Source organism: Seriola lalandi, unplaced genomic scaffold (genome assembly GCF_002814215.2).
Source record: "Seriola lalandi dorsalis isolate HSWRI2012SDOR001 ecotype SW California unplaced genomic scaffold, Sedor1 jcf7180002054795, whole genome shotgun sequence".
NCBI lineage: Eukaryota > Metazoa > Chordata > Actinopteri > Carangiformes > Carangidae > Seriola > Seriola lalandi.
The window spans coordinates 1,183,708-1,195,778 of NW_019525348.1; the positions used below are offsets into that span (position 1 = coordinate 1,183,708).

A 12,071-nucleotide genomic window follows, 5' to 3' on the forward strand; every position below is an offset into this window, starting at 1 on the left:
AAATTAATAAAATGTTTCACAGACTCTTCTTGTGAAGGGGTAAACTTGCATCATATTGAAAACGAAGGGCACAGCCTTGCTATGAACTGTATTTATTGTATTCAGAAAATAACATGACACTGATTTGGTAATATGATATGTAAATGGATTCATACGATATGTTTGAATGATTTTTTATAATTGGTTGATATCTATTTAAAATGTAATTTATTTCATTGTAATAGGTTAAATGAGTGCAACTTCTTTTCAGAGCTGCCTTTATGCTTTATAAAGATGGCATCTCTTCTCATGACACTGTGACAACTTAAAAAAGACAATATACTGTATATATGAAAATAATGTTTTATTTATTTATTTAATTGTGTATATACATTTAATAGTTAGGGATACATCAACATAAGCAAAAAATACAGAAGTTTAAAAACACATATGAAAACATTAATCTTATTCGGACGTATAATCATCTAAACAGTGCTTACTAGGTGGGGTTAATGCTGCTTATTCATAGATTATCTAGTCTGTAAAATAAGAGTGTTCTACCACTCAAGACTTTCTGTCTAATCTGGGGATAACGTCCTAAAACGATAAATTACACATACAGCATGTTGATTTGTCAGTATGGGTGCTTATTACTGCAAACGGTCGCCTCTCCCTTCTCTCTATTGGCCATTGGTTATTAAGAAACTTTTTCTTGCAGCCCATTGGCTGTCCGGTGTAGCGGGAGGGACGACTTCCAGGAAGTGATTGGATTTTGTTTCTCTTTCATACCGAGCCATGGAGGAACTGGTTGTAGAACAAGTAAACATTTCAGGAAGACATTTACTTTAAAGTATTTATTCCGACAGCTTACCGACACGTTTCTGCTCAGAAAGCCCAACTGACGACTCCCTCGGAGGTCGGTTTGAGTGTGTGAGTTATATTTAAATGCTTATTACTAGCAAAGTGAGCTGCCGGTTAGGTGCTACTTGACGTTAGTTTTGTAAACGTCGTCTTTAAGTTCCCAGAAAAAATATTTAGCTCAACCGTTAATTGTTGTATGCCAGGTAACGTTATTGTGTTCAGCGGTTTTCAGTTGATTTAACCGTTGCAGTCAACAGTCGTCAACTGTCGTTCTTTTCCGACTTGTTGAAATATCAGCATTTAAGATTACAACAGTGTTATGGGTTTGAACTCACTAAAAAGCAATAGTGTCTTTCAAAATGCTCAGGAACCAGACTGTAATTCCTTAAATTAACTACCAGCTCAAGCTTCAGTAGGTACTGTTAGTTTGCTAACAGGAAGTATTAAGCCAGAATTTCCATGATGCCAAAGTGTAAATTAAGTTTATGGACATTGTTCTTTAACTTGTATAATGGGGAACTGACAGTATAATGGCACATGGAAGCCAGGCCAGATTTCATAGTGTTGTTTCACTTTTGTTTTCATAGTTTGTATCATAATAATTATCTCCTTTCAATTTTATCTCCGAAGTTCATATCGAAGATTTTTTCTGAAACTTGTTCAGTTTCCATGGCACCACCAAGAAAGAACGCCTTACCGAAAGAGCTCCCAGAAGGATTCATACTGACAGACACTGAGAAAAAGAATTGGAGGCTGGGGAGAAAGATTGGTGAAGGTGGCTTTGGACTGATCTATCTTGGTACTGTAATGAGCACACTGTGTCTGATGACACACCTACACAATGCACGCACCCGCTACATCCACACTCTGTCACATAAGTATGTATGTGCAGATTTGTAGAATAACTCCTTTACTGCCAGATACTTACATTGTTTCAAGGGAGACATTCCTCTGATTGATCTCTTTTTCTCTTGGTTGTGAAAGCTGTTTGAACAAATCAGATTGCTACAAGAATTCCAATACATGTCATGTGCTCTGAAAGAGTTCTCTACTCCGCTAAAGTGTGAGGACCCTTGTTTTCCAATCAGCTACACAGCACAGCATTTTGTAAAATTCCCCTGGTCTTGGATAAGTTTTGAAAATCCCAAGGATTTGATCCGATGCAAGAGTTTAGACTTAACATAATGTATCATAACATTTTAGTCCTCATTATGTCTGATCTTTCCTCACTGTCTCCTGTTGTCTTCAAGCCTCCCGGGATGTGGACAGACGTGTTGCAGAAGACGCTGATTTTGTTATAAAGCTGGTGAGTACGTTTGTGCAGAACAAAGACAGCCTATCCATCTTTAGGGACACCTTAATGCTTTTTGACATTATAGTATATACTTCAAGACGCCCTTACTGGAAGAAGAAAAGAGACATTGCCATAACTTCATCAAACATCATGTGATTTAGTTTGGAGCCATTGTGAGAAAGCATATGAGAAAGTTGCAACAAATGATGGCCAAAAATAATATTTGACTGTCTAGCAAAATTAAACTTTAGTCAGTTTGATGATTTTTCCAACAACTTGCACATGCACTGCTGTTTAGGGGTAGTAGAGTATCCTGAGGTGGCACACATGCATTGCAAAGTTACTTGCTGCTGTTCCACTTCCAATTCCCATTAACTGGTTTGGGATAGCCTTCAGTATGTGAAGCTTTCATGCAAATTGGAAAATGGTTGCTGAGTGAATAGAGTAAGACTGCAGATGCAGGTTTTAGTTCAGATTTTGAACTGTATTCAATATCAAACTGGTAAATTGACATACCCCTTCTTGTTTAAGGGCCTGAACTAGAGAAGGCACTGGCAGAACTGTCAGGACAGCATCTCCTACGTTTATCGTAGTAACTAAGGTCACAAAAACAGCGTGCAGACCACAGTCCACATCTCTTTGTTCTTTGATTGTTTACTTGTAAACAATAATCGTTTTTGCTTTAAACAATGTCACAAAGATGCTTTCAAAATGGACTATAAATTTCAGCTGAATTCAACCAAAAACCAAAGTGTAAAAATGACATATTTTAGTTTTACAAAGGCTGTAGCCGTTTCTCAGTACAGACTTTGCCAAATTTGCACTCCTGTATTTGGGAGTTTGAACTAGATAATTTCAACTCAGAAGTCCAGATTCCAGAGGAGGGGAGGACTATTCGCAATTGGAACAGCCGTGTTCTTCTTAAAATCAGCAGCTCAGCTCTGCATTGGTGATTACACTTCAAAACAACTGTGCCTGACTGCACTGTGACCGAATACACTGAAACAAAAGGTCCACAAGCAGACTTTTTCAGGGAAAAAATGGAAATGGGCAGAATGAGAATATATTCGGGTATTTAGACTGTACTTGTGGATAAATGCTGTACAGTTAAATGTAGACTTTGAATTATAACAGTGTTTGGGCTGTGAATGCTGACGTTTCACAAGTCCTTAAGAACACATGTACAGAGAAGAACGTTGAAGGAGCAGGAGTATCCACTACCTCACGGTGACTTAGATTTTAGGAAATTACTGGCTTCAGCCGGGAAATATTCGGAAATATGATTATGTAAAACCACAAATGATAGCTTTTACCCTTTTTTTTTTAATATTACTCATTTTGTAAGAATCAAACAAAAAAGTAAAAGGTGTTAATAATGAGATTTAAAGGTTTTAAAACTTTGGACTGAGACAGGCCAGCTGTCTCCCCCTGTTCCCACCCTTTAGCCTAGATGAAGTGGCTGCTTCCTGTAGCTCTACATTTTATTTTTAGCTTTACATTACATTTAAGAGACCAACATGAGAGTAGTTACCCCTGTAGTATTAACACCCTTGGTTGAAGGGTGGAATAAACAAGGGAATGAGAGAAGACAGATTTTACTTATTGAAATGGAAATTCTCTTTGTTTGGATGCTGTGTTCCATCCAGGTATTTTTGAGATTGCTCTTTCGGTAGAGAGGAAGAAAGAGCAGGAAGAGAGCTATAAAAAGGAACCGCATGCAAAGGCAGTTTTTATTTGGGCGAGAGGAATAAGCATCATTCCTGGGTTGGGTGGGACACTAACCTTTATCACAACTCTACTTTGTGATTTAGTCACAGACAATTAGCCTAGTGTAGCTTTTACCAGTAATAATGAAATAGTTAATACCGTTTGCTTGTATGTGCAGGAATACCAGGAGAATGGTCCCCTGTTCTCGGAGCTCAAGTTCTACCAAAGGGCAGCCAAACCAGAGAACAGTGAGTAACACCACCTGTCCAGCGTCCCAGCAGCTCGCTGGAGCACGAGTGTGTTTGACTGATGAAGTGGTCGCAGACAGAGGCTTTGCTGCGTGCCGCACAGTAATTAATAATAAGCCAAAGCAAACATGCACCTCAGTGGTAGTTAGCCCCCCTCTCCATGCTTGTCTGGGCTCTCCAGTGCCTTCTTTTGGAGAGGAGCAAGAGAGAGGAAGCCACTCACACGTAATGATGCCCGGGCCTCCGCTGAGCCCCTGACCACCTGCCAGCCTGGTTGAGTGCCAGTCAGGCCAGTCGCCATCAAGCCCTGAGCCAGACCCACTGCTTTGTCTGGGGCCTCTGTGTGTATGTGTGTTTGCAGTTGTGTGTTTGTACTCTCAACACTGTAAGATTGATATTTGCATGCATGCATTATTACACTTACAAGGACAAATCTGAATTCTGGACAAAACATTTGCTTTTCATAGAGTTTGGAGGCTTTTGTTCAGACTCCTCTGTGAGAAAGAGAGCAGTTGGACTGGGGTTCAGGTCAGGGTTAGGAAATCATAAGAATCTGAAATTGTTGGAATAAGTACTAGCAAGTTTTCCTAGCTGCCAACCTCCACAGATTCATTAGTACAGCTAGGTGGTCCAAAGCACCAGGAGTGTAAAAATAGTAATTTGTTTCCGCACATTACATATTTATTCCTCTTCTAATATTTCCAGGACAAAAATGGCTGACAAGAAAGAAACTGGACTTCCTGGGCATCCCGACCTACTGGGGATCAGGACTCGCTGAATGTAATGGCCTCAGGTATTGACAAAGGCGGCATGTGGTGGACAACATGTTATTAGATGGTTAGATGATGACTGTGTAACATGTCTGAGTATAAAATCATCATCAGTATTTTCTGTGCATATCACAGTATTGCTGTAGGTTTGCCTAAATATAACCAGCCTTTTATAATATGTTGCACCGTAAGATGACAGAACTGTTCAAATGAAGGATATTATTCTGACCATAGCATTTTATTTCTAAATTGTTTTATCACAGATGAGAGAAATAAGAGCTACTTCACACAGTGTAAAGTATTTGGAAGGTAAAGTAAATTACCTGCCGGGCTTTTATAACACGGCAAAGCTGTCTGTGTTTTACACTTGACCTAGTGGGCATTAGTATTTATGTTTGTTGTGTTGTACATTAGGTAAATTCTGGGTACTGTGGTGAACTGTATCCATCTTGCAACTGAAAAAAATGTTCTGAGTTGTTTGCTTGTGTTCTCCTTCAGAGTGGATTTATCTGCTTTAACGTTTAAAGGCAGTTGCCTTCCAGCCACAGCTGAGCCAAAGAGCAAACTTTCAAGGCTACTTTTCAGTGGCTTGTCTTTGAGTGTTTCTTTTGACAGAATTTAAACCAAAGACCTTTCTTATCCATTGACTCATTCAGTTTCACATGAACTATGTCTTTGCCTTGAAAGGAAGACTTCAGAATGTGTTGAAATGCCAGTGTTAACTTCCAGTATAAAGTATATTTTTAGACATGAAATGTGTTTCCCCTTTTCAATTTTTCGTCATGGACATTTTTCCACATTCTGTTGATAGGAGATATTTTCCCAATTGTCTTAGTTAATGCTAAACTCTTATAACTTTTGTTAAACCTTTGTTTCATTACCCAAGACTTGGTAAATAAACCATCAGCATATTAAAGTCACCATAATATTTATTACAAGGTTGTTTAAAATCTGCAATTTTTGGTTGCAAGGTGTCTGATTCAGATTTTCTAATTTGGTTTATTTGGTTTTTTTAGTACTCCCAGGCTAAAAACCCCAAGACATATCAGGAATAAGGTTTTGACTGCTGGCCTTTCCCTCTCCCACTCAGTTATCGTTTTATGGTCATGGACCGACTGGGCAGTGACCTTCAGAAAGTCTGGAAGAAAGGTCATCCGAAAAAGACCACTGTGCTCCAGCTTGGTCAAGAACTGGTCAGATCATAATCATGGAATTCTTTTTATGACTTGATTATCGTATAAAAAGGCTGGGTGCAGCTCTCGCAGTTCAGATAGAAAAATTCAAAGTCAAAAGCTACTTTAACAGATAATGACCTCTGTTATTCTTATTTTTGTGTCTACATGCTCTGTCATTGGCTGCTGTGCCAGGTGGATGTACTGGAGTATATTCATGAGAACGAATATGTCCATGCAGACATTAAAGCTGCCAACCTCATGCAGGGACACAGAGACCCTAAAAAGGTTGGTCCACTGTAAATCTCCACTAACTATCATGCATGTGCACATTAGTGAGGATTGTTCTATTGTACAAACTGTACACTTTATGTAGCACAGTTGAGGGCTATGCGTCTGTGTGCAAATTATTTTGATAATGCAAATGGTCAGTTATTAGCTATCTGCTTTAATGAAGATTACACCTCTGAAAAGAAAGGATAGATTTGTTTTTTGTTTTTTATTGGTTGAATGGCTTTGTATTTAGTGATGTGTGTGCACTCTGTTATGTTCTAGGTCTACCTAGTAGACTACGGGCTGTCCTACAGATACTGTCCTGATGGAGTCCACAAAGAATACAAGGAAGACCCTAAGAAGGGCCACAATGGAACCATCGAGTACACCAGCCTTGATGCCCACAAAGGACTTAGTAAGTCTTTCATTTTATAAAAAGATAAACTCTAGAGGAAAAAGCCCTGACTGTGTGCAGTCTAGTTGATCAACAGATGTGCTGTAGCGGTCACAATGTGCAGCAAGCTTCGTAGGCTGTTGAATGAATTCTCCCCACACTGGAGCAGCGGATGCATAACTGCTTCTCTGTGGTAAAATACACTGTCCTATTACAGATATGTCCAGTGGAAAATACCACCCAGTAGAAGTTGTTACTGTGGTTACCTTTACATTTAATTTCACCCTAAACGACAATGCCTGCTGGGTCAGGTCCTGCTTTCCTCCTGGCTGTGAGGTGGGTCAGTATACAGGCTGACAATTGATGAAATGTTTTAAGTTATAGTTGGGGTTATTTGACATGGGGTTGTGTGAAGTACTTACCTATAGTCAGTGTATTACCTGCAGTAGACACAAATACTGGCACAGAAGCTGGGCGATATGCTGCCATGGACGGGGTCAGCAGAAAATACATTTTTTTTTACAATACAAATTTTTAAAAAATGGCCACTGAAAAAGGCCAATATCAGTTGAAGTGTAAGTTATATTTTGAAAATTTTCACAACTTTATCTTACCGTCAAACAGCCCTTTCCTTTGGGACTACACTCTCTCAACTGTTGAACTTCCGTATTCCTACACACAAGTCTTTCTGACTGAACAGCTGATCTGCGGTGTAATAAAGTGCATGGCATAGGTGACCTTGTGTGCAGAATAAAGTGGGCAACTTTTAAGTGGCTAAAACATGTTCTTTCTGCCGATCCTGTCCACAGCGGTACTCTCACCTTCTGTTCTGGTACTTGTGCCTACTTCTCCAAACTGACAACGTGTCTATCCTAATATAGCGCAGGTAAACCACTGACTGTGTAAAACTGCCTTACATAACCCCATGTGAAATAACCCAAACTATCCCTTTAAGCATATTGGCAACTTTCATGAGTATTTCAGAGTATTTCAAGTGTTACCAAGACAAGCACCTGCAGCTAAAGTCAGATACTGTTGAATGTGTTTCAGTAAAGCAGGACTCAAGATGAGCAAGACATGAAAAGATGTGACATTCTTTTTCTTTATACAGACAATAAGTTTGAGCTGAACATTATATCCTTATGATATCTATCTAGGTGTGAACATAGGCAATATTAATATTGCAAAAGGCAACGATATGGACAATATTACATTTCTCACACTCACCTCACCCCCCTGTCATGGCCACCCTGCATGCACAGGTAAAGCCAGCCCCTTGAGCAGTGCTGGGGAGTAACAGAATACATGTATGCTCACTGACGAAGTGAGCACAATGTCCTGAAGTAAACCTTCACATTTTTGTGAGTGATCGCACTGTACAACAAGACTTATAGTGAATTGATTTGAACTGCAATTTTCTCATCCTCCCACAACCATCTGACAATGTAACAACGTTTGGCTGCTTACCAAAATGTTTGTTCCGTTGCATGTCTGTAAACAACTCACCTGTGGCCACTAGTCAGCTGACTGAGTTACTGCAGTCAGTCAATTTCTCTCTCTCTCTCTCTCTCACTTCTCTTGTATAATTTTATTTTCTGACATTAACATTTTTCTGACTTCACTCTGTTTGAGCTCAGCATCTGTGAAAGACGTAATTCTTGGCTGTTTGACAGATTTTCTCTTGTTTTCACTCGTCATGAATTTATTTCCTCTGTGGCAGCCAAACATGTTCAACTCTCACTACAGACTGGTTTGAAATACTCGCTAGTGTAGCAACATTAAGGCTGCAAACAACTCAAAATGCAACTCTGTTTTCAGACAGTTGATACAGTAGAAGAAAACAACTTCAAGGTCAATTAAATAGCTTTCAACCATATAACTTGATCTTCATTAGCATAATGTGCTTGCCAGTTTGTAATTCATATTATTGAGGTTAAAATTTCAATTTTTTTTAGCACTTTAAGGAATTCTTGTCCATCTTGACTTAGAAGTTGAGCATCATGAATCAGTCTTGACCTTTGAAACAGCAGTTAACTTAAACTTGGGTTATTCTAAGTTAATCAGTTCCTTTTATTATTGTTATTAATGATTTTTTTCTCACATGCAAAAGTTTTAACATTGACATTTTGTTTATAAAGGAATCATAGTAAGAACATATTATGTAAACAACAGTGAATATTAAGAAGAAAGCAAAAATAGAGCCATAAAGGTGTCACCAATTTGGAATTGAATAATTGTTGTGATAAAGGTTCTATGAAGATTTTAAGATTTCTTTTCTTAAGAAATTTCATTTTGTCAATATATACTTCACCTAATACTAGCATTAGTTTGTTAACAAATAATTGGTGATTACAAACATGTCCTTCAATCAGCAGTTTCAAACACGAGCAGCTCATTGATTAAAAAACAGAACAACCAACCAAGACAAAGGAGAGATTCCTCGAGGGAGAGTTAGTGTGATTTACCTGCAGTACGTGCCAAAAAAGGGGAGGCTTGGATTTTGTAATTTTTGTCTCAAAACAATACACACAAGCCATATTTAAGTTGAAAGAGTCACTGGTCACTGTAAACATTCCTCCTCTCCCCAGTGACTATGAAACGATTGCTTTACAGTGTGACCACCCTGGAAGATATGGGGGGCAAAATCCATAGCGCTTGCTCTGTGCAATAATGCATTCTAAGGTTCAGCTAAAACAAATCTGAAACTTCAGCAGTCTGTGTTAACCCAGTAGAGCGTTTAACTTCCAAAATTTGTATTTTTTATCTACAAATTTCCTCTTTTGTGTTTCCTTGGTGAGCCCTGGTTGATGCATTAGTGGAACAAAACACTGGCACCAAACATACATACAACTAACAGTGCAAAGGTACCCCCTTGATTTCGACTGCTGATGTTACTACTTAGTGTGGGAGGAATGACAGGTATTCACAGTCGCTAGCATTTTGTTATTTTCACAGCATTTATATTAACCCTTCTCTAAGCTTTGTCCTTTGGGTTTGCCGTCTTTGTTTGTCAATACATGTAAAATGGCCTCTCCGCCCTGCCACCCTCCACCTTCCTCAGCTGATATTGGGAACACATTAACTGGCAAATTGCCTACATGCTCTCTCTCTTCATTGACCATCGATTCTCCATCTGCAGCCCCTGCTGAATTCCCCAGCACCGTCCTGTCTCTATTTAACAATTCCCTAATTAGCTGAAGTCATAACCTGCATCATGTATTCATCTCCCATTAATTAAGGGCTTTGGTGTTTGGTTAGAGCGCAGCCCTCGCCACAGGTTACCTCTGTGAGCCCCATGCCAACCCCTAAACCCCCCCCCCCGACACTGTACATCAGCATGGCTCACACTGCCTAATCGCCATGGCAGTGTTTCCTGTCAACGTAATCGATAAATAAAAGAAGAGAGGAAAATGTTCTGTCAGCAATTATCAAATGGAACTCATGTTAATTTTAATATGATTTTGAAAGTGGGAGGGAGGGAGCAGCAGAAAATGGTGATATGTATTTCTGCATGAAGCAGCATAATGTAAATGTTGTAAGTGTGCATCCATCTTTCCACCAAGTGCTCTCACTGGAAACACGAGTTTGCTGGAAGCCTGACAGAGATGATGATAATCATTGTTTTAAACATAAGTTTATTGTACTAGTTCCCCAAAGAACCGAACAAACCTCCAGCAATGAAGAAAACATTAAAATATACAGTATATCTCTCTGGATGTTGTGTTAAAGTATTTTCTACTGTGGTGTGGAGATAATGACCGAGGACCAGACCCTTGTCTGCCCCTCTCTGACCTCATGGCACCAGTACCCACAAAGATGTTGACAGGTTGCCATGGTGAGGTTTGGCAAACACAGCTCGCGAGTGGCAGGCCTTTGAACACAGAGCTAAACGGTGTAATTATCGCCATTCGGTGGGCGTTCATCGGACAGAAGACCATCTCCCAAAGACAAGACTGTGAAGCAAAAGGGTTAAGAGTGTGACACTGCAGCACGCTTTAGGGAATCTGAATAACAATAGGAGGTAATTAACAACATCGTTGCTGCCTCACCTCCTTGTCTAAAGCATGTAGAGAATCCGTGTGTATTTATGTGGGTGTTTTGTATTTATGTACTGTGCATGTGTGTTTCAAGCATGTCCAGGATTCCTTTGAGAGCTGTTTAAGTGTATGTGTTTGCACATGCATATCTCTTCACTGTTCTCTGCCATTACTTATATGAGGGCAAAACATGTTAAATACAGAAGAGCAGGCACACAAAACACTAATATGAGTTGTGATAATGTGCCTAGAGCATGCACGGAGGGCAGCAATGCTTAATATACTTGTTGATCTTTTAATTGTTAATCTATTAGGGCGCTCAGGGAGTTGCTGTACTTTTCCAATGTCCGTATCATATGTATTTTTTATCTTTATTGTCCTTCAACAGGCTCTCAGTAGCAATGGAGTACTGTAATTATTTACAACAATAGGAAGCCAAAGAGTAATGCTGACTTAATGCGAAGGCAAACAAACCTAACTTGTGTTGTCAGAGTTGTTGAGATGAAGTGTAACAGACAATGAGCGTTTCATATTTGAATTAAATTAAAGGTGTCAGTCAACACCAGTTTTACTGCTGAAATATCTGTGCTTTGCTCTCTCATCTCATCCAGATGTTCAGTCAAGTTTTATTTATTTACACCCTCTATGTGTCTTTTGAAATAATCACTGGACACGAGTCAGATTAGGCAATCATAACGTGCATTTAAGGTCAATTAATGAGCATTTTCAATTAGTGTATAAAAAAACCTAAGAGGAAGGAAGGAAATGTACAAAACTTTTTGCCCCCAATTCCTAATATTTGCATTACAGTTGTTGGGTGGGCCCAACAATGTTAAATTATTCTATATTTCACACAATTAGAACAAAGATTAGAGAAAAGCTCGAAACTGATTTTATTTTCTTCGTTCCACCTCTGTTAATCATCTCACAAATCCTCACACTTATCTTGTGGCTCACGAGGCCCCGACTGTATTTGAACTAAATTAAATTACTTGAATTGCTACAACAGTGAAATACTGCTTACACACTGATGCGTCAGTATTAACAATCTAAGCATTTACTATACATATTTAATATTGTATCAGTCATTTTTGAGAAGATGTAGTACTTTTCCGTCTGATAATTAAAATTGAAATGAGGATTTTGAATGCAGAACTTATACTTGTAATTGAGTACTTCTTCTTAAGTATAATACTTATAGTATTTTCCTTAAATACTTATTGAAGTACTTCTGAGTACTTAGTCCACCACTGAAATAAAATCAAACATAATTCTCTTTTTGCTTTGTGACCTTTAAAGTTCTGTGTTCAAACTTTTCCGGCTGGTTAGGACCTCT

The 12,071-nt window shown here is 38.9% G+C and overlaps 1 protein-coding gene across 6 annotated transcripts in view; it reads left to right on the plus strand.

Moving 5' to 3' along the window:
* The first annotated feature begins 752 nt into the window (after nt 1-752).
* The window catches only part of LOC111669558 (serine/threonine-protein kinase VRK1-like), a 24,692-nt gene continuing 13,373 nt past the window's right edge, over nt 753-12,071 (plus strand). For 2 of the 6 annotated variants that reach the window (XM_023425919.2, XM_023425923.2), the window contains exons 1-8: nt 753-909; nt 1,471-1,639; nt 2,091-2,146; nt 4,020-4,089; nt 4,795-4,882; nt 5,950-6,052; nt 6,227-6,319; nt 6,587-6,719. In XM_023425919.2, the coding sequence (XP_023281687.1) occupies nt 1,510-1,639; nt 2,091-2,146; nt 4,020-4,089; nt 4,795-4,882; nt 5,950-6,052; nt 6,227-6,319; nt 6,587-6,719 (673 nt within the window). In that variant the 5' untranslated portion in view covers nt 753-909; nt 1,471-1,509. Of the gene's footprint in view, nt 910-1,470; nt 1,640-2,090; nt 2,147-4,019; nt 4,090-4,794; nt 4,883-5,122; nt 5,169-5,949; nt 6,053-6,226; nt 6,320-6,586; nt 6,720-12,071 lie in introns of those variants that run through there. The other 4 variants (XM_023425920.2, XM_023425921.2, XM_023425922.2 and 1 more) reach the window with 4 other exon arrangements.